Source organism: Onychostoma macrolepis, chromosome 23, assembly GCF_012432095.1.
Source record: "Onychostoma macrolepis isolate SWU-2019 chromosome 23, ASM1243209v1, whole genome shotgun sequence".
Classification (NCBI taxonomy): Eukaryota; Metazoa; Chordata; class Actinopteri; order Cypriniformes; family Cyprinidae; genus Onychostoma; species Onychostoma macrolepis.
Genome location: NC_081177.1, coordinates 18,077,179 through 18,102,735, shown reverse-complemented (window position 1 = coordinate 18,102,735; position 25,557 = coordinate 18,077,179). Strand labels below are relative to the sequence as shown.

The 25,557-nt window shown below is 35.5% G+C and overlaps 7 protein-coding genes and 1 non-coding gene across 10 annotated transcripts; 4 read left to right on the top strand and 4 right to left on the bottom strand.

Moving 5' to 3' along the window:
* Positions 1–1,367: 1,367 nt before the first annotated feature.
* On the top strand, positions 1,368–6,425 carry abhd6b (abhydrolase domain containing 6, acylglycerol lipase b). Its single transcript, XM_058763220.1, has 8 exons — positions 1,368–1,486; positions 2,685–2,841; positions 2,934–3,047; positions 4,027–4,159; positions 4,463–4,620; positions 4,709–4,763; positions 4,880–4,980; positions 5,249–6,425. The coding sequence occupies exons 1-8, from the start codon at positions 1,368–1,370 to the stop codon at positions 5,429–5,431; spliced, it is 1,020 nt and encodes a 339-aa protein (XP_058619203.1). The 3' UTR covers positions 5,432–6,425.
* A 195-nt stretch (positions 6,426–6,620) lies between these two features.
* On the top strand, positions 6,621–9,619 carry kctd6b (potassium channel tetramerization domain containing 6b). 2 transcript variants are annotated; one of them, XM_058763213.1, is made up of 4 exons: positions 6,621–6,708; positions 6,886–6,936; positions 7,176–7,266; positions 8,494–9,618. In XM_058763213.1, the coding sequence occupies exons 3-4, from the start codon at positions 7,240–7,242 to the stop codon at positions 9,178–9,180; spliced, it is 714 nt and encodes a 237-aa protein (XP_058619196.1). In that variant the 5' UTR covers positions 6,621–6,708; positions 6,886–6,936; positions 7,176–7,239; the 3' UTR covers positions 9,181–9,618. The 2 variants fall into 2 exon arrangements, with proteins under 2 accessions (XP_058619196.1, XP_058619197.1); XM_058763214.1 differs by lacking the exon at positions 6,621–6,708 and having other exon boundaries at positions 6,715–6,936; positions 8,494–9,619.
* A 474-nt stretch (positions 9,620–10,093) lies between these two features.
* Positions 10,094–11,054, top strand: LOC131531977 (ubiquinol-cytochrome-c reductase complex assembly factor 5). Its single transcript, XM_058763219.1, has 2 exons — positions 10,094–10,430; positions 10,760–11,054. Exons 1-2 carry the CDS (start codon positions 10,277–10,279, stop codon positions 10,846–10,848), a joined length of 243 nt encoding a protein of 80 aa, XP_058619202.1. The 5' UTR covers positions 10,094–10,276; the 3' UTR covers positions 10,849–11,054.
* A 537-nt stretch (positions 11,055–11,591) lies between these two features.
* On the bottom strand, positions 11,592–14,372 carry ognb (osteoglycin, paralog b). Its single transcript, XM_058763211.1, has 6 exons — positions 14,087–14,372; positions 13,688–13,772; positions 13,443–13,607; positions 12,365–12,567; positions 12,193–12,285; positions 11,592–12,094 (listed from the first exon to the last, which is right to left on the bottom strand). Exons 1-6 carry the CDS (start codon positions 14,255–14,257, stop codon positions 11,924–11,926), a joined length of 888 nt encoding a protein of 295 aa, XP_058619194.1. The 5' UTR covers positions 14,258–14,372; the 3' UTR covers positions 11,592–11,923.
* A 2,515-nt stretch (positions 14,373–16,887) lies between these two features.
* LOC131531976 (protein BTG1-like) lies at positions 16,888–18,974 on the bottom strand. Of its 2 annotated transcripts, none has more exons than XM_058763218.1 (3): positions 18,916–18,974; positions 17,694–17,852; positions 16,888–17,418 (listed from the first exon to the last, which is right to left on the bottom strand). In XM_058763218.1, exons 2-3 carry the CDS (start codon positions 17,827–17,829, stop codon positions 17,063–17,065), a joined length of 492 nt encoding a protein of 163 aa, XP_058619201.1. In that variant the 5' UTR covers positions 17,830–17,852; positions 18,916–18,974; the 3' UTR covers positions 16,888–17,062. The 2 variants fall into 2 exon arrangements, with proteins under 2 accessions (XP_058619201.1, XP_058619199.1); XM_058763216.1 differs by lacking the exon at positions 18,916–18,974 and adding an exon at positions 17,948–18,788.
* On the top strand, positions 18,939–22,165 carry dnase1l1 (deoxyribonuclease I-like 1). Its single transcript, XM_058763212.1, is given in 10 exon segments — positions 18,939–19,076; positions 19,850–19,994; positions 20,085–20,173; positions 20,286–20,372; positions 20,848–20,960; positions 21,071–21,164; positions 21,166–21,181; positions 21,272–21,429; positions 21,560–21,656; positions 21,733–22,165. Coding segments are annotated over 10 exon segments (951 nt in total). The 5' UTR covers positions 18,939–19,071; the 3' UTR covers positions 21,880–22,165.
* Positions 22,166–22,695: 530 nt separating this feature from the next.
* rpl10 (ribosomal protein L10) lies at positions 22,696–24,794 on the bottom strand. The gene is made up of 6 exons (XM_058763215.1): positions 24,694–24,794; positions 24,200–24,258; positions 23,673–23,780; positions 23,416–23,554; positions 23,004–23,166; positions 22,696–22,923 (listed from the first exon to the last, which is right to left on the bottom strand). The coding sequence occupies exons 1-6, from the start codon at positions 24,714–24,716 to the stop codon at positions 22,768–22,770; spliced, it is 648 nt and encodes a 215-aa protein (XP_058619198.1). The 5' UTR covers positions 24,717–24,794; the 3' UTR covers positions 22,696–22,767.
* Positions 23,253–23,386, bottom strand: LOC131532721 (small nucleolar RNA SNORA70). The gene has a single exon (XR_009268952.1). It is a non-coding gene; the product is annotated as a small nucleolar RNA SNORA70 (small nucleolar RNA).
* Positions 24,795–25,557: the final 763 nt, after the last annotated feature.

The window sequence follows — 25,557 nt, the reverse complement described above, 5'->3', positions numbered from 1 at the left end:
TTCAGTGTCACATGATCCTTCAGAAATCATTCTAATATGCTGATTTGCTGCTCAAGAAACTTTTATTTTTTATTTTTTTATTCTTATCATTGATATTATAAACAGTTGTGCTGCTTTGTTTTTGTGCATTTTTCTGGATTCTTTGATAAACAGAAAGTCCCCCCAAAAAAAGCATTCATTTACATTACATTTTAGTTTACTTTTTATTTTTATTTTTTATTTTTTTAAACAATGTAGAAGTCGATTTAATGCATCCACGCTCAGTGAAAGTATTAATTTTAGATGGCTGGTTGAAATCACTCATTTTAATTTCAACGCCGAACAAATGTGAATTTGCTTCCATAACTTTGCTCACAATGGTCTAAATGTACTTATGGTTTCGTCTTGAGAATGTGTACAAATTTCTAAAAAATTTACAAATGTGCAATGAGCATAAAAGCAACTAAATGGCTTTCAATGTTAAATGAACTGAATCTGGAGAAAATGTCCATGTGATTTGAAATTCTTATCAGTCTATTATTAAAAAAACAACTCTGTATCTTCATTTAATTTTATGAATCCTTTTTTTCTTTCAGTTTTCTTTCTTTATTTGATTGTTTTATTTAGTTTTTTTGGAGTAAGAGGAATATTGCATTTTCCATTTGAATTCATTGATTTCTTGGGATCACGAGATCACCACATAGAGTTTTCCCTGGATGCCATCTCAGTGCTCATTGGGGCAAGCAGACCGCTGACATGGACTTTTATTAAGTTATAAGAACTGACTGGCTACAGTATGATGTTTAAATGGGACTTTTGGATCTGTCATTTAAAACGGCTTGATTAGAACTGACTGACATCAATGTAGGATTAACCTTATGAAGTAAGTTCATTGCTCTCAAATTGTTCCAAATCTATTTGTTGAGTCATAGGTCAATTGTTATTATTTTAATGGTTTATACTTTTAACCACAATCAAAGGTTTAGTTGTCTTGGTGAGATGCTATATTTGTAGATGCATGTTCAGAATTGTAAAATATTTGTGTATATACAAAAACGTTAAGGAACAATTAGACTTTTTCTAGGCAGTGACACTACAATGAAGGGATAAAATAATGGTCATGTAAATATTTTAAGCGCATGGTGAGATATCTAGGTTACATGTATTGATTAGACACAAACAGATGCTGCCAGAGCCTCCCCCATCCCTCACCCTCATTCACTCTGTCCTGTACATATGCTGTCTTACAGCAGGACAACAAAGGTATCTTGAAGTTTTACTTCATTCCCTAGCATGTGTCATATTTACCAGTCATTTCAGTGTTTCTGTTTGTAATTGTGTGCTGTATTGTTATTGTATTGTGTTTACTAGATAAAAACTGAGTTGCCATGGATCAGGATATGGTGAATATGTTTGCCATTGCTGCAGGGACTCTTGCTATCCCTCTCCTCCTTTTCATGGCCTCTTTTATGCTGTGGCCATCATCACTCATCAAAGTCTATTACTGGTAAATACCACTTATAAATACTATAAATGTGCATATGTGACCCTGGAGCCCAAGTAGCACGGGTATATTTGTAGCAATAGCCAAAAATACATTGATATGGGTCAAAATTGTCAATTTTTCTTTTATGCCAAAAATCATTGGGATATTAAGTAAAGATCATGTTCCATGAAGATATTTTGTACATTTCCTATCGTAAATATATCAAAACTTAGTTTTGATTAGTAATATGCATTGCTAAGAAGTTAATTTGGACAACTTTAAATGCGATTTTCTCAATATTGTTTTTTTTTTTTTTTTTTGCACCCTCAGATTCCAGATTTTCAAATAGTTGTATCTCGGCCAAATACTGTCCGACCCTAACAAATCATACATCAATGGAAAGCTTATTTATTCAGCTTGCAGATGATGTATAAATCTCAATTTCAGAAAATTGACCCTTATGACTGGCTTTGTGGTCCAGGGTCACATATTATTTTATAATACTATATAAATATCTTTCTTTAGAATTGAAGCCCAACTTCCTGGTTTTCATTTAAAGGAAACTGAAAATAATTTTCTAGGACTGAAAAAAATTAAATAACTAAAAGGTATGATGTGAAATATTAAAGATTTTTAGGTCACCAAATCATTTCTTTACCAAATTTGTGACTGACATTTTATTCAAATTGTATATAATGTATATAAATAATAATGTATAAATGTGTAATTTATATGAACATTTTTATAGTTGCACTCAAAACATATTTGTGGCTAAATTTAAGATTTATGTATTTGGGTTGTGTATAAAATTCAGATTAATTTGAATCAAATTAAGTCAGTACTATTAGCGCTATTTTATTTTATTTAAATATTCATTAAATCTTCATCTTTTAATCAAAGACAAAAATTGCTAAGAATCAGCATGAATCAGTTCACTGTAAAATGTAATTGAAATAAACTATGAATATATAAACCTGGTCATTGAAACGCATTCAGTTTATTAGTACCATCATAGAAATCCTTTTTCATTTTGCCTGACACAAATGTGTCACATTTAAGTTTTTTAATTTATGTTAGAATTGTGTAATCCAAATGTATGAAAATGCATATGCTATTCAAATATTTTTGAGTGTATGCATGCATTTACATGCGTCTTTTGTAGTTATGCATTTGTTCATTTTGTCTATAGATTTTTTACCTATGTAATTTGTCTGTGGAGGTACTGGAGGAGAACTCTGGGTCTGCAGGTACGTTATGCAGACTGCGGGGGTTATCGCTTCTGCTACTCATACAGGGGGAAACCAGGCCTCAGGCCTTCTGTACTCATGCTGCATGACTTCTCTGCTCACAAGGACACATGGCTCCCTATGGTGAAGGTACAGTATGTTAAGTGGCCTGGCTGTGAGGTAAAATGAAAATGCTGGTCCTTATAACAGCAATAAGCACATTGTGTCTTCATCCTAAACAGTACCTCCCCAAACATCTGCACTTGCTGTGTGTCGACATGCCGGGGCATGAGGGTACAACACGTACCAACACAGACGACTATTCAGTCCAGGGCCAGGTCAAGAGAATACGGCAGGTAATCGCTGGATGGGTACGTTTTTCTATGAATAGGGTACAAATAGATGCCCCATGACTTTGTTATTTTAGGCTGTAGATGCATAAATACTATGGGCTGTGAGAACTATTAGATATAAAATGGCATGTAAATTACATAATTATTCCATTAATTGTTGCACCAAATCCTTGGTCTGAAATTACTGCTCTTAATCCGTGTACTGAACTTAATTTAAACTACTTTTTCCACTCTGTTACCAGTCTGGCAGTTTTATTTATTTGTTATATTATTTTATAAATCTTGTGAATGTAATGTTTATGGTTATTTCACATTTATGGCTAGACAATAATATAGCAGGGATGCAATTAAAATATTCATATACACAACCAAAAGAATAAAGATAATAAAGAAATATTTTTAAGGAAGCATTAAATTGATCAAAAGTGACAGAAAGTATAATTCAACAAATTTGAATTTCTATTTCCAAAAAATGCTGTTCTTTTGTATGCATCACAAAATTCCACATACCACAAAAATATTAACACAACAGTTTTTTTCAATCATTGAGCACCAAATCAGCATATTAGAATGATTTCCGAAGGATCATGTGACACTATTACATGTCACAATATTATTGTTTTTGTTGTGTATTTCTTCAAATGGAGCCTTGGTGAGCATAAGAGACTTTATGAAAAACATTTAAAAAATATATTACCTATACCCTACCCCAAACTTCTAAACAGTTTGTAAACTCTTAAGTTTAAGCACCTTTTTCACTTTTCATTTGTTTAATAAAAACAGATTCAGGCCCTATTTTGTGTCCTTTTCATGGAAACGGCCAAATATTGCTTTCATGGAACCTACTTCTTAGACTTGGAATGATGTTTTATCATTAATGAAAACCTCTTTGCCGTAAAGTCTACTTTATGATCATAAGCCAGCATATAAAATGTTTGTGTTGGCATAATTTGTGAATATTTCCTTCTTTTACACCACTCAGTTTGTAGAGGCCATTCGGCTAAACAGAAAGCCATTCCATCTGGTGGGCACTTCAATGGGTGGGACTGTGGCAGGAGTATATGCAGCCTGTCATCCCTCAGATCTCTGCGGTTTGACCCTCATCTGCCCAGTCGGTTAGTCAGTATATTTAGTCTTTGACACAGAATGAATGGATAAATTCATAAATACAAACCAAAATGAACTGTAAAGGCCTGTTCACACCAAGAATAATAACTATAAAGATTAGTAGATAAGTAAAGATTATATTAGAATCCACACCAACACGCAATAAATTTCTGTTTATTATAAGCTTGTACTGCAGTTTTGTCATCCGCAGCATTAAATGCTCGAGTTCTTAAAAGCAGGATGGATTCCGATTGGCTGTCAAACATTTTTGGGTGACCTATTCTTTTAATATCATTCCTTTTTCTCTGAAGGTCTGAAGAACCAAATCGGGAGCAAGTTTGACAGTCAGATGCATGAAGTGGAGCACAGCCAGTACACGCTGAATATTCCTCTTATTCCGTCCACCCCGGAGGAGATGGAGGAGATGCTGAAGCTCTGTTCTCACGTGCGCTTTAGAGTGCCTCAACAGGTCAGTCACACAAATGTAATGTAGAGTTACTTTAGATTCAAAACACACACCTTCATACACTATCTGTGGCATTTACCTTCCATTATAGATTCTGCAAGGCCTGGTGGATGTACGGATACCACACAATGACTTTTATCATGAAGGTCAGTACGAACATAGGCTTACCCACTGCAGTTATATACTTTTTACAATATGCTATAGAAAGTGTTGTTTTTAATCATTTATTTGCCTAAAGTATCTTCTCTCTAAACTGCCACAGTTTTCATGGAAATTATGAGTGAAAATTCAAAATATGTCTTGCATGAGCATATACAGCAAATAACTACCCCTTTACAAGTCATCTGGGGCAAACAGGACCAGGTGGGTGTAAGCCTGCATACTATAATTATAAATAGAAAGCATTAATATTTTAATTTAATTTTTTATTGATTTTTGTTTATTTCTTTCTTTACTTTTTTTTTTTAAAGTGTCTATTTAATTAATTGTTAAATATGAAATGCCTTGGTAACAATTTATTAAAATGTATAAAAAAAATATATTTATTTTATATTTGATTTGATTTCAGTTAACGTTTATTTTATTTTGTGGTTTTAGTTAACTATAATAGCCCTGATATCTTTATTTTCAGGTGGTGGATGTGTCTGGGGCAGCGGTGGTCGCGGAGGCTCTTCCAGGCTGTCGTGTTGATCTGCTGGAGAACTGCGGTCATTCTGTTGTGATGGAGCGACCACGACAAACAGCCAAACTCATTTTAGATTTCATCATCTCCCAGCAGAGCACAGAGAGCGCCAGCACCAAGAAGAAATCCTGAGACAGCTCAGGATATCAGCTGTATATTACTAAATACTTAAATGCAGCACCCCACTGGCCCTGAAGTATATAACAATCTTATGGAGAAATAATATAAGAAGTAATAATTTTGCAGTATGTATGTTCACATGCACACTGCCTTTTGATTGATTAAAGAAAAAGATCACGCTTATAAAGAATTGTATGGTAACACTTCACAATTAGGTTTAATATGTTAACATGAACCTGAGCTAAAAATGAACAATACTTCTACAGCATTTAATAATCTTAATGTTCATTTCAACATGAAATCATAAGTTGAAATCACTGCTGTATTGTGTTTTTAATAGCTAACATTAACAAAAATTAATAAATGGTGTAAAAAAAAAAAAAGATATTGCACATTGTTAATTCATTAACTAATATTTACCAATGAGATCTTGTTGTAAAGTGTTACCATGTATATTGATGGTAGAGTTATAATACTCTCATCATGTATACCGTGGTACTGATTATAATGTACCAATGCACTTCATTCTATGGGTCTTTATAATTCTGAGTCCTATGATTTTATATAGCACTGAGAACCATACCTCTTTAAGTTTAAGTCCAGTTATATATATGAAGAGATCAGATGCAAAAGCCTCTAATTGCTATTTGAAATTTTCTTCTAAAATGAGCATTGTCATCAGGCTCCTGTGTGTAGGTTCAGTAATTTCACTTTAATGGAAATGAATAGGTTCTTTTCATTCAACTCTTCATTCATTAGGTGAGGGTGATAATGGATAAATGTAAATATTAAAATAAGGATTAAAACATTAACATTCCTTGCACTATGCAAAGCAAGATGTGTGGATTAATTAGAAGAAACATAGGCTACATTGTATATAACATTTATTAATTATTTTCCTGTTGTGGGCTTCTAGCATCATTCCTGCCTTTCAGTAGCTACAGCTATGGTACATGTCCAATAAACGATGATTTACCAAAAATTGGTTCTTTTTTCACCTTTTTGTAGTGATGTGATATTTGTGCAAAGCAACATTTTATCCCGAACTTTAAAAAATCTAACTTTGCAGATTAGATCAATATAGATCCCTTTAACACAAGCTTCTTCAGCACAGAGCTGTTGTTCTTTTGCACAGATGTGCTGTGATCCTGTCACTGCCATTAATGTACGCTAGTGTGGGTCACGTGACAGTACGGCTGCTGGATTCTCGTCTTTGAGCAGCTAAACACTCAGTGTCCTGTACAGCCGCAGTCAAAACAGACGATTAAACCCCTCAGGCCTGGAGACAGGTAAGGATAGGGTTATCCCATACAGTATGACTGCTGGGAAAAACGTTTATTTTATTCATTTGTCAATCTTACATTAGGAGTTAGCAGGGAGCTAGCAGTGTAGTATGATAGCCGGTTAGCAAAGGATACTAAAAAACGCTTCGTTTTATTACAACGTTTTCATGTTTTTAACGTTAGATGTCACCAGGCACAGTCGCTGGACGTTCTTAACTTCTTTCGAGGGAAACTGTAAGTATTTACGTTTCAGAAAACCTGTTTGCTTGCTTTACCAAAACAGCTAGCATGCTATTGAGCATCCAAATCATTGAGCTTTCTCACACAGTAATGCATCCTGTGTTTATCTCTTTGTGTTCTTCATTATCGTCTCAGATGTGTTAAAAAAATTAGATTCTCAAGTGAGGTCTATATATTTATTTATGTGCCGTAATGTAGGGCTAATAAGTGTCTTTTTTTTTTTTTTTTTGCAGGTCTACTCAAGTATAATATCCGAGCTTCTTCTGTGGATCAGACCGGTCTACCTATCCTTATCAAATGGATAATGGAGACTGGGGGAATAGGGTATGTATGTGGAAAAATATTTAACACGAGTTATTGTTATCAAGTGCTTATTAGCCAGAGTTGTGTGCTGTGCAGAACTGCTATTTGAATTTGAAGTAGAATTCAATCTAATTGAAATTCAGACATTTATATAACTGTAATATGTACTTTTTAACTAGAACAAAATAATTGAGATACATTTGGCTTGATAAAACCTTTTCTGAACAAAAAAATAGATATGTTTTAAATGGCACCTATAAAATATGTTCTTAATATATTTATATATTTAATAAATTAACTTTAATTTTATGGACCAAGGTTGAAGAACACTTAATATCCCAGAATACCATTCATTTTGAATTTTATGAATCGCAAAAAAAATTGAGTTGCTGTTTTTCTTAACTGATCAAACTTAAACCCAATTTAACCAAAAACGATAACTGAAGATTATGTTGTCTGTTACTTTAAATGCTCGAGCTCTTTAATATTGCTGGATTCTGATCTGCATTCTCACTGTTATTAATTATTTTATTGATTATCAGCTAGACAAAAAAAGTTATTAAAGTGATTCCAATGGTTGTTCCTCTGTTGTTAACATTATAGATGTGGTGTGGATTTCCCTATTTGTCATACAGTTAAAACGATTATTAAAACTTCATAGTTATAGCTATTTTTCTTGGTGTGAACGAGCCTTTGCAAACTTCTAACTGTAAGTCTTAAACTTCATCCACCATTATCGGCACAGACCTTCAGCCTGTTCTGACTTAGCATGTTATAATTTATAACTGATCGGATCAAAGGTGTTCTCATAACTGACATTCAAATGGGTTAATATTTCCATAGATAGATGGGCTATTTGTCTGTCTGTCTGTATGTCTGACTGACTGTAAGGTCTGCGTAACCTTCAAATTATAAGCTTTAAGGGAGTTATTTAAACTTTAAAGCAAAATGTCAAGCTGACATGCTTAACAAACCTTCCTTTTCTGTTCCAGTTCAGCATCCTGTAGGCTGTCGGCAACTCATGAATTAAAATAGACGTTTCCCGAATTTAGATTTTTTCCCGTTATTAGTGAGGCACAGGAATTTCAGCTCTCTAAAGAATTTCAGTTAATGGTTTCAGCCCTCCAAAACAGTGACGTTTAATAAGCGCTTCTCCAGTGACAGATTGACAGAATTAAAATTGCCAATGAACCTATTAAGTGTGATGAACTGCATTAATGATTCTCTGCTTTTGTCCATCTCTTGTAGTTGACTCACCCAGTCACCTTAAATGTTGGGGGTCACCTCTACACAACCTCTATCTCCACTCTTCAACGTTACCCAGACTCCATGCTGGGCGCCATGTTCCGCGGCGACTTCCCCACCACACGGGACGCTCAGGGAAACTACTTCATCGACCGGGATGGGACGCTTTTCCGCTACATATTAAACTTCCTGCGCACATCCGAGCTCACTCTTCCTGTTGACTTCATGGAGATGGACCTTCTGCGTAAAGAAGCTGACTTCTTTCAGATCGAGCCTTTAATCCAATGCCTCAGTGACCCAAAGCCTCTGTACCCGCTGGACACCTTTGAGCAGGTGGTGGAGTTGTCCAGCACTCGCAAGCTGTCTAAGTACTCGAACCCAGTAGCGGTTATTATCACGCAACTAACCATAACCACCAAGGTCCACTCGCTGCTGGAGGGAATATCCAACAACTTCACTAAGTGGAACAAACACATGATGGACACCAGAGACTGTCAGGTGTCCTTCACCTTTGGACCATGTGACCACCATCAAGAGGTGTCTCTAAGGGTCCACCTCATGGACTACATCACCAAACAGGGATTCACGATCCGGAACACACGGGTGCACCACATGAGCGAGCGTGCCAACGAGAACACAGTGGAGCACCACTGGACTTTCTGCCGGCTAGCATATAAAGTAGAAGATTGACCAATCTATGAATGTGCTATCAAATGTGGTTGCTGCTGTTTCCAATGCAATGTTTCAATCTGTAGAAATTCCATTGTCAGTTGAGACCAAGCAGAAAAAGGGAATGAAATGTAAAGGATCACATCATCTAATGGAGAATATTTCACAAAAGCGTTAAAATAATATATGATACAAACACATTTGCAATACATATTCAGATAATACTCAAGCATCTTTCAGTAATCAATGAACACCTTGCCCACAATCATTAAAAAAAAACCAAATTGACCAGAAATTGTTTGTTATTCGTTCATTCCATCAGATCAGAAATTTGTCAAACATTGTGCACTGTGTGCAACATCAAGATGTTAGTGTGCATGTATTTCTAACACATTCTTTAAGTATTAAATGTCCACATGCTGTAAATGGAAATAAATTTCATTTGTTCATCAGTTTCATTTAAAAAAAAAAAAAAAAAAAAAAAAAGCATCAATGAGTCAGTTGTCTTATTTTATTATCCACTGCTAAAAAAATAGAGAGGCATGTTTCAAAGGTTTCTGACATAACGTCACTCTCAGGTTTCTCCAAACCTGTCTGAGTTTCTTTCTTCATTTGAACACAACACAATGCAACATTTTGAAGAAAGTTGGTAGCCAAACAGTTGCCATATTATGGAAGTCAATGGCTACTGTCAACTTTTGGTTACCAATATTCTGAAGACAGTATTTTCATATTTGGGTGAACTTTCCCTTAGTGTAATTATAAATATTGTTTATATATTTTATGTTTTGTATCATAAAAGTGCATAGATTTATACTTTTTTAGCTTTGTAGCAGTGAGTGAGAACCCCAGTAATGATGAGTAGTCCCTGTATGTAAGAGACTTGGTAGAGTCCTGCTGCCAGCGGACCTATTAGAACACACTCTCCGTGACGTTCACGCCGCCATGTTTTCCTGTTGTGTCAACATGCGTGAAGAAGCAGACAGTGCAAGATCAGTGTTGAAGGACAACTGTTCGGATGTTGTATTCTAGCGATTAAAACTCATTTTCATAAGTGCATATTATTGTGCTGTGCTTTAGAAGCGTGTTGTCGTTGACTGTGTTTTGAAAGAAAAAGATGTTTCAAAAAAGTCGGAACCTAAAATATATATTAAGTCTTGTACCAGGAAAAAAACGTTTTGGGACGTACAGATTTTTGCCCTTGTTCTTCTGTATCGGGGGTGTCATGGAGTGGATCATGATTAACGTGAGAATAGGAAAAGAAACGTTTTGTAAGTATGCTGCCAAGTCAAATCTTATGTAGCCTATACATGCACGCCCTTCTCTTCGAAGCGTTTCGGTGCATCATTCTGCGTCCTCTTTGCGCAGAGCTGTCATTTTATACTTTATCCAAAGAGAAAAATACCAAATATACCAACCATTAATCTTAATTAGGTAGGGTACAACGGTGCTTAATTTACACTATGCTTAGATTATGTGAAGATGAATATGTTATACATGAATATATGCATGTAGGCCTATAGCCTATTAAGAATTCATATTTAATTTTGTATTGGTTATTGTTATGGACAAGTAATTATATAATTTTTTGGCTTCATAGATGATGTCTACAGAAGAAAACAATCGGAGAGGGAATACCAGCACAAGATTGAGGAGGGCTTTGTGCTCACAGACTCTGAAGCCAAATGAGATCATCAGAACACACTGGAAATGATAAAGAGACTGAAATAAAAACAGTTATGAGACTTTTTCACACTAACACACTTTTGATATCATTCAAAAATGGGGATGTTATTATACATCAACTGTAGGACAGCTGTGACACGGACTGCGTAATTGTGAGGACAAATGAGGTGCAGAAGGCTGCCAATGTTTGTTTCTGTAAGGAAGATGATTTTTTTTCGTATTGTCTGAAAGATAAAGATGGCTATTTACACAAAAAAAATGGTCTGTCTGTTCTGTGATTCTAAATAATACACTTTGGAAGCTTGTAAAAAGTAAAAAAAATAATTAAAAAAAGTTTCTGTAAGTCATAATAATGAGAAACTTTCTCACAATTATGACTTAGCATCTCATTATATTGGGAAAGTTTCTTATTTATGAGAATATACATTTCTTGTAATTATTGCTCATTATCACAATGAAAATTTTTATAATGAGTTTATATCATTAAAATGAGAAGAAAAAAATATCTAATTATCGTATCTAATAATAATCTTGACAGTATGTTGTTATAATGATTTACAATAATGAGAAACTTTCATAGTTCCTAAGTCATTTTTATGATAGACTTTATCAGTATATGCTAAGACATAATTATGAGAATATATTTATTCTTTACCTATTTTTTTTTTTACCCAGTTTTAGTGGAAACAGGAAAAAAGATGATCTATTGTAGTGCATACTTTGATAGATAAAGTCCAACAAATATGTCAGCCCTAAATGAATTTATTTACCAGCATTGGATATCAGTAACAGTAACAATATCTTTTTCCAAAAAGTTCACAGACATTACTACAATTTTTACTTGCAAAAACATTAACAAAATGATTACACTGTAAAAAAAAAAAAAAGTCAAGAAAAAGTTGTTATTGTCTGTACATGCTTCTAACAAATTATGTAAATGATCTTAAATGTCTAAATGCACTCAAAAGTCAAAATTCTTTATTAAGCTGTTAAGTCTTTGTGAATGTGTTGTCTAACATCTTAACAGTGGTTGCCAGTTGGACGATGTCTTAAGGAACATTTTCTTCTTCTCAGCGGATCACTTGTAGTGTCCAATTGGTAGAGCTCTCAGACAGATGAAGCTGTTGGGATGCTGGGCCAATGTTATCGGGTTTCCATCCAGCCGAACCTCCTGCATGTTGTATCTGATGTAGTGCGTGTTATTTCCTTTGCAGAATGTGTCATCCGTCAGTGACGTTATGTTGTTGTTCTGAAAATGATTTAAAAAGAATTTACACATATAGGGACACACTAAATACCACAGTCTATACATAGACTATATTGAGATTACAATAGTGATGACCATACGTGCAGATGAACCACGCGGAGGCTTTCTGGCAGCAGGGGGATGGCCTCCAGCCCATTTTCTCCGAGGTACAGGTATGATAGCTTGGTGAGTTTCTAGTGCAAAAGATAGAAGCCACTTATGAGTAAACATAACAATGTATTATTTCAGATTCTTTCTTTTATTCACTTTTACCTTAAAAATGTTTGCTTTTATTCCCTTTGTTTTAAGTAGATTGTGGTTGACGTTGAGAGACACAAGTTTAGCTGGCAGCATTGGCAGTTTGACCAGTTTGTTCTCAGCTAGCGTTAGTTCCTCAAGCTGGTCGAGTTTTGAAAAGGCTCCATCTTCTATTTCAGAGATCAGATTGCCGGTCAGGTCAATTCTTCTCAGTGTGGCTATAAAACAACACAATATGGATGTATTTACAGCTTTGGACATTCCCACTGGGCTGCAACTGAATATGTTTTTTATTAACTTTCTGTCATCATTTACTCACTCTCATGTCATTCTAAACCTGTTTGACTTTATTTCTTCTGTGGAACATAGAAAACATGGCCATGCACTTATAAAAATAAATGTTCCAAAAGGGGTTTTTGCAGCAATGCCATAGAAGAACCAATTGGTTCCACAAAAAAAAACAAAAAACATTCAGTAAACAGTTATTAAAAGAACCATTTTTCTTGGTGTGAAGAACATTGTTCCAATATCAAGAACCTTTTGTGTATTGGAAAGATTCCATGGATGTTAAAGTTTCTTCATGGAATCATTGATGCCAGTAAAGAACCTTTATTTTTAAGAGTGTACAATGACAGTCAATGGGGTCCAAATGTCCAAAGAAAGAAAGTATTTTTCCAATATCAAGAACCATTTGTGTATTGGAAAGATTCCATGGATGTCAAAGATCCTTCATGGAATCATAGATGCCTGCGAAGAACCGTTAGTTTTAAGAGTTTGCAATGAAGATCAATGGGGTCCAAATGTCCACAAAAAGAAAGTCAAAGGGATTCAGAATGACATGAGTAAATGACTAAATAATATCAAATTTTTCATTTTTGGGTGAACTATCCTTTTAAATGCACAAAGCCTTCTAGGTTTGTCTCCCCTTCTATACCAGTGACTCTAAGGGACCTAAATGCACTTTGCAGTCCTGTTTTAGAGGCATTAAAATTCGCAAGGAAAATTTCACTCAGTTGCTTTGATTACATTGATCCAGTTCCAGTCATTACACATTGTGTCTTTGGTGACCACACCTAAAAAGCTTTTCCCTCACCAATATCGGCAAAGTCTCTGTTGGTAATTTTAGCGATTTTGTTGAAGCGTGCATAAAGGTAAGCCGTTTCCTTTGGCAGTGGTGGAACTGTTGTCATGTCAGGAGAAACCTCCTCACAGTACACCGATCCAGTTAGACACACACACATTAGGCAAGTGGGAAGTTCTGAAAAATGATATAGAGATACATAGTCTTAAATATTACTTTGAATCAAAAATTGCAAAATTGAAGTAATAAACAATTACCCTTGTCATCTTTATTGTCTGCTCCCGGACCGTCATCATCTGTGTCAACTGGACTATCATAGTCTGTGCTAAGAGTGACTTTTTTCTAGTAAAGCAGATGAAAAGAAAACTATATTATTTTGTTTCCTCTCAAAACCAACAAGTTCAATTGGTTCACATGCTATTTTGCCTTTCAGTGAGCTCAGATAAGCCCAGATAACTTGCCAATTGTGCTGTTTTCCATTGGATATAATCCCATTATGGATTTTACAGGTTTTCCATTGCATACCTTTCTTGGAACAGATTTATTCAAATACATATATTCATTTTAGCCATCAAAAACATGAATATGTTCAGCAAAATACCATTTTAATATCACAATGTATACAAATTAGCATTATCAGCATTAAATTGCCATACCTTTGGTTTCTTGGCTTCCATGAAAATTCTACTTTCTGTGATTAATTCTTCATCATCTACTACTTTCAGTATCCCTTTGTGTTTAGGCACCACTTTATTGGTTCTTGCCGGTTCACAAAGTATCCAGGGCACGGTCACGAAAAACAGTAAAATCCTCAGATCCATCATCATGTGAGGAGAAATGGTTGTTGTGGTGTGTGAAGAAGAGAGAGGAGCAGCGCAGTGTGTCACAGCCTCAGAGTAAAATGAGACCTTTAAAGAGTGTCTCTGCAGTGACTGACTGTGCACCATTAAAAAAACACTTCATGAAACTGGCCTTAACCCACTCTGTGCTGTCTTAACAGATCACTCGCCTCATTCCCGCCAAAATACATTACTGTGATCCACTTTATGCAAGCGTTTTGTCCATACGTTTTGAAATTGTGGAGTAAAGTGGATAAAAACAACATTGGCATTGATATATTTTGCTGTCTTCTTGTGAATAAGCATAATTTGACAATAATAAGATGTGTATTCCATCTTTTTCTGATATAATGAGACGTTTTCAGGGAACACTGTGATTCGGAAAAAAGAGGGAAAATACTGGGGAGAAATGAACAGTGCTGGCCATGGAAATAAAGGACAGAAGAGAGAGGAGCAGCGCAGTGTGTCACAGCCTCAGAGTAAAATGAGACCTTTAAAGAGTGTCTCTGCAGTGACTGACTGTGCACCATTAAAAACACTTCATGAAACTGGCCTTAACCCACTCTGTGCTGTCTTAACAGATCACTCGCCTCATTCCGCCAAAATACATTACTGTGATCCACTTTATGCAAGCGTTTTGTCCATACGTTTTGAAATTGTGGAGTAAAGTGGATAAAAACAACATTGGCATTGATATATTTTGCTGTCTTCTTGTGAATAAGCATAATTTGACAATAATAAGATGTGTATTCCATCTTTTTCTGATATAATGAGACGTTTTCAGGGAACACTGTGATTCGGAAAAAAAGAGGGAAAATACTGGGGGGAGAAATGAACAGTGCTGGCCATGGAAATAAAGGACAGAATTCAACAGGAAATTATTATTAGTTCAGGAATCTTGGACAGCATGAATATGGTGAACTTTTAAAACTTGCAAACTTAAAATCCATCGCTATGTGATGTTGAAAAGCTTTATTGTTAGAAATGCAGCTGGGTTTGTTTGGGAGGTATCAGGGGATGAATTGAGAGAAGAGGGAGAAAAACATCTGTCCCCCTGCTTTTGATTAAGCCAAAGTGATTCTTTCAGATTTGGGCAAGAGAAATAATATAATCTGTGAACCGGAAATGCATGAGAAAGTGCTGTGAAATATATTTCATACATGATTCAGCTGACATGCAGGACATCACCCTCTATCGCTTCTAAGAAGCGATAAAGATCTGATGGCTTTAACAGAGACCTGCAGGTTTTGGGCACCGTTAGAGTACTACCCGTTATTACATCCAGGCATTTGATGACCTGGGAACAGAATTAACCAGGTGTTCAAACAAATGCATGCCAAGACTTCTAAAAGGCACTTCCTCGACCTCCCTCTGGGTGCCGTTACTTAACCTGATGGGACACGGGATGAAATTAAAGGAGAAGAGAAAGAAAGAGCCCCTAGACAGACTAGACAGTTTAACGTGCAGATAAAGAAAACAATGGGCAAAATTATTACTGTAGGCAAAGCATCTTTGTGGTAAAGTTCGGATATTAGTCTGCACGGTTTGCCTGCAGCTATACCAACTGATGCATAATGGAGAGAGTTTGAATATCTCAACAGATGTGAGAGTGATTTGAGGAGCTTTAGCGTTTGGCTTGTTTCAGGCAGAATATATTAGTTGAGTAACAAGTGTACAGTGTCCAACAGTGAAGATACAGAGCTTCTGAGGAAAAAAATACAAATTATAAAGTTTTCCAGGGTAGCAGGCTTTTTGAAGTTTTCTTTGCTCCAAAAATAAATAAATAAATAAATTGCTAAACTCCACCACATTAAGTATTTGCTAAACACCTGATTGTCATTATGCACCAGTGTTAGTATTAACCAGTGATTTATTAATAATATTAAGTAATTTTATAATTTATATATTTATAATTTTAAGTGCTTTTGTCATGTTTTAAAATATTTCTATATGTAATTAATTAATTTATTTATTTAATGAATATTTATTTTAGTTTATTTTAGTTTTAGCCATTTTTGTACTTCAAGAAATTTTTATCAGTAATTTTACTTCAGTTGCCAAGAAAACATTTCTCATTTTTTAAATGTAAATTTCTCATATTTATAATAATGATAGTTTTAGCTAACAATAATATAACTGTCCTATTCATACTGTAATTCTGTGCAATGGTATTGCTTTTGAGCTAATTTGATCCTGAGGTCATTTGTAAAATATTACTGATTTATGTAGCTATGAGAATCTCTGAAATCATATACTATTTGGATACAAAAGACTTTTTCATTTATATAATTTTTTGTTTATTAAATAAACAATTTGTTACATTATTTGTTAAAGTGGTTCAATAGAACACATATATATATATAAATGTTATTCAAAAATTATTTAAAAAAAAAATTATGTCAGAAGTATTTGTATTTGACAACAAATTTTGCCACATCATAATGTGCCCCTTGGAAGCCTATACTAAAAATATTTCTCCATTTATTTTTTACACTAATTGTGCTTTTCCATATTAACTTTTTTTCCATTTGTCATACTTTGGTAGAAAATTAGTGGATTCATACATGATTCAAACATGAAATCTTTATACATGAAACTGAGTGTTTTCATTATAAAGCATCAATACAGTTTTGATGAAAAGACTGCACATCATCCATGATCAAATATGAAATCATCATGATCTTTGTGCTTGTGAACGTATGTAAGATGTAACATTTATGTTCCACATTTAGTGTATTCTTTAATGTTTTAAACAAGTGCAAAATTTACACAGATGGAGGGTTTCGAAATCTCTCATGACAGAGACCTCTCCATGACGTCGAACCTTTTTGATCGATTCGATCGTCTGGTTTTTAGTTTCTCCTTCCTGTGGGCTGATGTATCTGCTGAGGTGGCACTTTTAGGCCGTAACGGTGAGGACTTGTAGAGACCACAAGTGGATCCATCCTCACCGATCCGATAGGACACCTCGTAAGGGTCCACCCACAGTGTCAGCTCTGCTGGAAGTGATGAGAAAAGCTGCTCTTGTGTAAATCCAACAGCAGAGGCTGCTTTTCCTATAAGCGGGTCCATTTTATGGTTGATCCGTAAACATCTGTACCCAGAGCCTCTGCAGGGAGCTTGAGGAAACCAATGGTGCTGATAGTGCTCTGACGAGAAAAATGCATACAATAGCTTTAATACTGAATACTTAAAATAGCATTTTTTTTATCATACAAAAATGAAAGAATGTCATCAATGTAAAAAAAATTGCATTTTGAAAATAAAAAAATATAGGCCTGTAATTGTAATAATGATGATATCAAGATGTTAGGCTAAATAAATACTAATCAGCTTTTCTGGGAGAAAATGATCGGTTGAAATGATTTCAAATCATGGGTGTCATTTTATGAGGAATGAATAGCTACTCAATTATTAAACCCACCCAGCAGAGCATCAGTGAGAGTGTGAGTGAAGATCTGCAGCTGATCTCCAGTCAGAGAGTCGCTGCTGCTCAGTAAACCGCTGATGAAAGAAGCAGCGACTGACACCTCTGTTTTCATCACGTTCCCAGAGGCCATGCTCTTCACCAAAAAGAAATAAGCTGAAGAAAAAAAACAGATAAAGTGAAAATACATGAAATTCCACAAGTGAAGAAGGCACTAATTTATTCTAAAGATGGTGTATAGGCTAACGTACCTGTAATTTGTAAACTGATTTTAATAACAAACCGACAAAAATTAGACCCACTGCAACTAGAATTTTAGAATTTTAGCTGTTCTTTTGCAGAACAGATGAATAAAGTAGAACTTCTGAAACAATAACGTCACAGAGGAGAAGCAGCGCCATCGCCTGACAAATCAGCAGTCACGTGTGCAGACAATCAGTTTACATGTGTTTTAATCTTTTAATTATAGTAGTAGGTTATAATTATAATGTTTGACACAGATTTTTTTTTCTACTAAAACTAGACTTATTTTAGGTCAAATAACTCGACTTTTAAAGTGCAGAATGTTTTTCTTTCTTTCTGTATAGTAGATCAACTGTTTGAGTTTTTATGTTCTGTGATGATTTTTAGTAAAAATATTACTTAATCATTTTTTAATCTAGAATGTACTTAAATGGGACTAGTAGCACATTGGTTACTGAACGCATGATTAGATAAAATGCGGTGACACTGTGTGAATAACATGCAAAACCTGCAGTTTTCAGAGGTATTCTGGGTGTGCAGATTCTGAGTGAGCCTGGTTTTATTTGGTGTATTTTATCACCTCAGATTGGTCAACTTCACCTTTTTATGAAGGTGGAGTTCACTGAACATTGCGCATGTATAGTTGATGATGGGAAACTACATATTTCATAGGGAATAAACAATATTTATTTATTTATGTCTTCTCGATGAATCAATAGCTTTGCTGGAATTTGACAGACCTTTGTACTTATTGATTTTAAATTGTTTTGCTTTGTTCTCTAAGCAGCCGCAGACACTTATGCGACCATACTTAAGCAACTGTTTGATGTTGTCATATTGGGTTGAGTAAAAGCAGTGCCTGAAAGATGAGTAAAGAGTAAAAAGATTATGCACGACATAATTCCGTTAATTTTGCACACTGTTTGTGGGCTATTGTAATTCTATTGCAGGGTGTGGAAAGCCCTGCACTCCATACATTACAAGGATGGCTCCTCCCCGTATCTACAAATAGCCAAGCAGGAAAGGTGTGTCCTCGAGCTTTCTGAGTATAATAACACCAGCAGAAATTCACTGCGGAAGGGAAAGAAAGAGCGAGAGCAGTATTGTTGAAGTGAAACCCAACACATTTCAAATGAGGTAAGGAGGTCTCTTTTTTAAGTATATTATGCAGTTCTGAAACAGTTTGTGAGCCCGTTCTGAGTGCTGAATTCCACTTTAGCTACTAGGCAAACAGTTGTTTTATAGACATTCTTTAGAAAAACGTGTGAAAACAAACCTGTTGCAGGCTGTTTGAAACCCTCTTACCCCACAGACTGTGTTTCAACATGTTATCTGCAGTCTGGATTACTGCATATTAACTTCACAACAGGTCACTAACCTTAAAGCAGACTCATCCTGACAGAGTCTATCATTAGTTGTCAATTGCCACTTTCAGATCACTGGTCTCACATGAAAAGTAGTCAAAACTGCTTTGATCAGAACATGATTAGTTTTGATAATCAGGCTTTCAATGGTGAATTTAAATTTAAATGTGTTCTTCAACATGATGAATTTTTATTGCTCTTGTGTGTGTTTTGTTTTTACTTGTTACAGTTCAGATAAATTGCCTTTTGGGGATAGGAATGGGGAAATTGGTTAATAATTGAAAGAAAAATCCTTTATCATCTCCTGGAAGTTCTTAAAACGAGAACTTTTCATACCACAAACCACAATCACATGATGTTTCAGTGTTACTCATCAGTTTCAGTGTTGAATTTTCACAATAACCGTGTACCGTCAAATTAGGTTATTTGACTATTATATGATTTAATTCAGGTCTTTTATTCTCCATTGTTAACATTTGCCTGTTCTTTCCCATTGAATCCTGGCGTTTTAACTCCAGAGGTGTTTTTCTGGCTCTTCACGTGCAGGATGACCGGCAGACTGTTCCTCCTCACTCTCTCTATTCTTTCTGGCCCACTGAGCTGCTATGGCTTCAGAATTTGTGCCTTTAATATTAAGAGTTTTGGTGATTCAAAATCAGCCGATGCCAAAATCATGAGTTCTATATCACGGGTAAGAGGATCAACATTACAATGCTTTTTATTTATTTTTATAATATATAAAAACATGTCTCAAAATATTCTGCTTTGTTCTTTTTTGCAGATTGTATCTCGCTGTGACATATGTTTGCTCCAGGAGGTCAGAGATCAGAAAAATAAAGCCATCCCGCGCCTGCTTGCTACACTCAACAGGTAGACAATATGCAAATATTAAAAAAAAACAAATCTGAAATCACTGTAACCAATCAGATTTAAGAGATAAACAAATGTTCAGTGCATAAATGCTGTTATATTTTTCTTCCAGACTTAATGATAATGATTATGACCATGTGGCAAGTGAGCGCCTCGGGAGAACACAAACCTATCAGGAGCAATACGTTTTTGTTTATAGGTATGTCTTCAGCACTTCTGTGCATTAGTACAATATTATTTGACTCTGATATTAGAGTTTTAATTTATCAGTTGATTTATCATTTCTCTTATTTTAATGTCCACTTAAAGTTCTTTAAAACACTAAGAATTTAATAAAATGACTACATACAGTATATTCTTTAGCAAATTACAAAATGAATATCTATTTTTATAGTGTATAGTATAAAGTTGTGATGCCTAAATATACATATTGCATTTAAAATGATTGATTTTTTTTACTTGGTGTTTTATTTATTTTTTATTTGACAAAATGGTGTTGAATTTTAATATTAGCCATAACGGCTAACATAATGTGAAAATAATTATTGGCTTATCATTATTGCCGTATCCCTAGTAAAGGCATCGTATTAATAATACTGAATATTTCTTTTGAGATGTGATGTTTGTCTTGCATTACTTTTCCTTCATTTCTTTTTTTTTTTTTTCTCACACAGGAAAAGCAAAGCGACTCTGAGAAACCAGTATCAGTATCCAGATACACAAAAAGGGGATGTAGATGCTTTCTCCAGAGAACCCTTTGTGGTACATTTCCAAGCCCCTAAAACAGGTAAAAATAAACGAGGAAAACTTGGGTGCTGAATTTTTTCTAAGACAAATCATTATAAGTTGAAGCTTGATGATTTTGGTCATGTGATCTAATGATGTCTCTGTTAACAGTGGCCAAGGAGTTTGTCTTGATCCCACAGCACACCACTCCTTCAAATGCCACCAAAGAGATTGACGAACTCTATGATGTCTTTGTGGATATTAAAGCGTTGGAAAATTGAGGTATGATGATGGATTTCTTGTTTTATAAAGAGTATAATATCTTTAGATCAAATAATGAACTTAGCTTTTTTTTTTTTATCATCTTTGCAGAATGTGATATTCCTTGGGGACTTCAATGCAGCTTGTGGTTATGTGGCTAAAAAGAACCGTAAGAACATCAGACTCCTCTCTGACCCGTCTTTCATCTGGCTGATTCAGGATAATGTGGACACTACAGTGAAAGAGTCGACTGACTGTGCATATGACCGGTATGCTAATAAAAAACTCAAATCAGCATAATAAAATAATGCTGTTTATGATTTGCATATATGCACTGCATATGGCCAACCTTTTATGCTCGCTCAATATTTTACCATACTTTTTATGGTTAATCCTCAGAATTGTTGTGCATGGAGAGCCATTTCTCAGAACAATTGAACCGTTATCAGCACGGCCGTTCAATTTTCCTAAGGAATTCCACCTTACAGAGGCAGAGGTAAACCAAAATTGGTATTTATTGTTTTTATTTTGCATATTTTAATGTCATTTCAACTTCATGTTGTCTGTTATAGGCTCTAGAAGTGAGCGATCACTACCCCATTGAAGTGGTACTCAAAACTAAGAAATCAGGGTTCTTCGCAGGAAACAGCAAAGCTTTGTGTCTTCTACCTACAGCGTTTATCCTGAACATTTCACTGCTGCTGCAGATGATCATATGAACACAAATGAAACAGAAAGTGGATTATTCATCTCATCTGGATGAAGTGGAGACTTTACTTCGCTGTTACACAGCTGTTATGTACTGGAGCTCATACAGATCCACAACTGCATCTACAGAATGTGAGGGATAGTGGTTGTGACTGAACATTATTTAATAGCTTCTATAAAATTGATCATTTTTGCTGTATGATTTTACTTTTTGATTTATTAATGTAAAACGTGTTTCTGTAGATCATTTTTGGAGAAAATATTTTGTGTAATAAATTGTCATTTTTACTGCTGAAACATTCGTGAGATATTCACACACATAAGAGGTACAAAGAAAAGAATCCACAAAACTATACAGTGGCAATAATCCCCTAATTTGGTTGGTTTTCATTACTGAAATATTTTCAGAACTATATTTTAAAATTACTCAGCCGAGTATTTACTCTAAGATGTACAGAATTAGCAAAGTCATGCTTGACGCCATGTGGCACAACAGGAAAGCATCCTGCAGAATGTTATGGTTTGATAAGACTTAAGTTGAGCTTTGCCCTCAAGGCAAAACAAATGACAAACAGCCTAAGAAATGCCATCAGGAGGAACTTAACACTTGACAAAGCTAAAAAAAAACAAAAAAAACATGATACATCCATTTAGGAGAAAATGTTTTTGAAAAACTGAATTTCTTTAGATTGCCTCTGAAAGGTTCCATTCTTCCCTTAATGGTAGTTAAGAAATGTAACTGTCTTTATTTTTTACTCTAATGCTCCAAATTTTTGAATGTTATTGTACTAAAGTTCAAAATGCAAATTGTAAAAAAACACCAAGACTGTAAGTCAAAGAATGGACTTTATTTGTGGTCATTAGAGCCTTGGTTCACACAGATGAATAAGTGCGAGTGCTTAGTTGGCGTGCAGGGCCTTCCAGCGGCTCAGGGGTCCACGGCTGGGGATGTACTTCACCCCACAGCCATCAGGGATCACACGCTTCTCTGCCAGCATGTCATCAAAGTCGCAGGCATTGAACTTTGTGAATCCATACTTCTTGGAGATGTGGATCTAAGAAGAACGTAGACAGTCAACATACCACTTTCACACAATTATCACCTAGATATTGTTTTTAGCTTCATGTTACGTACCTTCTGACGGCCAGGGAACTTGAACTTAGCTCTCCTCAGAGCCTCGATCACATGTTCCTTGTTCTGGGCCTTTGTGCGCACAGACATGATCACCTGGCCAATGTGCACACGAGCCACTGTGCCCTGAGGCTTACCAAAAGCACCACGCATACCAGTCTGGAGCCTAGAGAGGAGGTGAACAAAGATTAACTCACTCAAAAGTGGTCAAACAGAAATTCCATTTAAAAATGTTTTTTTTAAAAAGCAACGTTATGTCTCCATGGTCCCTTAAAGGGCCTAGCACTACACAGCTAGGCTCATACACAACCAAAGACTTACTGTCTGCAGCCTTTGCACACCACACAAGTACAAACAACCTGTCTAGTCGGCTTAATAAGCTGCAGTAAGAGTCACAGACAACACGCACGCTCACCTATCAGCTCCAGCACAGGATAACATTTTGTTGATACGGATAACATGGAAGGGGTGCAGGCGCACGCGGATGTGGAAACCATCTTTACCGCAGGTCTTCACCATGTACTTGTTGGCGCAGATACGGGCAGCCTCAAGAGCTAGAACACAAAGGAACAGATTAGAAAGGGGGGAAAAAAGGAAGACTATATGGATCAGAAGTTGTTTCATGTAGAATACTGAAGATATTAACAACAGTATTGTATGAAGATACCTCACCTTCACTGGACAGCTGCTCATATTCATCAGATACCATGTGAGCACACAGGGGGAACTCATCCACCTTAGCCTTCTTCCTGCCCAAGTCGAAGATCCTGATCTTGGGATCTGAGTTTGGGAGAGGGATGCGCTCAATCAGAACAATTCTTGAATCAATTCATTAATGGATGATTTTGTGTTACTGTCTATGCATTCAAGGTACCCACGTATTTTGATCAATGAATTTAAGTTGGATTTCTCTATAAGGATTTTAACATTTTTAAATTCACTATTGAACTTCAAAATCAATTTTTGAATCACTTTAAATGACCATGTCTTGTGAGTTTAACTTCACAAAAAGCAAGAATTATTAAAAATGCTTTAAAATCAAGAAAATTATAGAAATTCCCATAATTTCAGTGACTTCTAAATCCTTTTTAAAGCATTTTAAAAAATTACGGTATTTCCAGGTTGTCCATAACAATGGGATTTTTGGTCTACACTTTCATAATAAAGATTATGGATAGGAGTTTTCTTCCATAACTTACCAGGAACACCTCGACAGAAACGGGACTTGGGGTAAGGCTTGTTCTTACAGTATCTGTAGCTGCAAGAAACGACTGAAAATTAGCAAGACTCAAAACCACCGACACACATAAATAGGTAATACAAGCACAAACACGTGATGTACACAAAGCTGATCACCCTAAATATAACATCTGTTATAGAGATTTAACTGTCCCACAACTACAATTGCTGCAAATGGCTAAGTGATAATGAATCAACATTAAGCGTCTAACGTTAACCGGTGGCTAATTTGTGAGTTTGCCATTTAACAACAACGGTTTTCAAATAGTCAATAATTTTATAATGCACTTTATTAGAAGCCAAAATTGTCTTAAGTAGACACTCGTGTTAAACACAGACAGCAGCGCGGGTCAGGTACTGTCACTGCTGAATGAGGCCGGTGTGCTGCACATGGTTAGCGGGCCCTGCCATTTTCACTACGGCCACTTTTTAAAACATCAAATTCACAACTTACCAACGGGCTGGACGGCGGCCCATGGTTGCAATCTGTAATATACACAATAACAATAACTTTAAAGAACAAAGTGTGTATTCATAAGTGAGTAAATTAGTTATTTTTCGACATATCTGAAGAGAGCGAAGCAGCGCGCTCTCACCACGCACTCACCTAATGGAGGAAAGGAAGAACACTGAATTTCCGCTGCGTCATAATACACCGACTGAAACTTCTTCCGGTTACATATTTGTGCTACATTTATACTACTATTAAAAACAGATTTTATATTCTAGTTCACACAACCGACTGCTATCAATTCATATTAATAAACGCGTGTAGGCTATCAGACAAATTATCCTTTGTAATTTCCTGCGCTCTATCTCGAATGTGGACTGTGTAGTTCTGCGCTCCTCGTGCTGCTGGTATTTGTAGTCCATTAGAACGATTTTGGGTGTTGCCAGGAGCATCGATTAACTGTTTTTACTGCCGCACGAGCCCTGAGGAAAATTATCTTATACCAACATGAATAACGCTTTTCCTCACAAGCAAATGACAACAAAGCTACAAATGCATATGTTTGTCAGCGAGAAAGAATCTCTTTATTCAGTTCCACTGTGTGCAGCTCTGAAGGCAAGAAAAATGCATTTTCCAACCGAAAGAGTATCAATACACGAAAACAATTCAATGACCAAAATGACAATAACATTACCACGTTTTTTGAGTTGTTCCTTGTAAATATTAGTACATGAATATGGCAGTCCCTCAGTACCATAGTATTACCGTACGGTATATCGTTATTGTACCGTGGTACCGTTACCGTCAAAGTAACGTATGCTACTTTTTGTATGTTTGAAGAAACTTAAACTAGTGCTGTATGGTGTA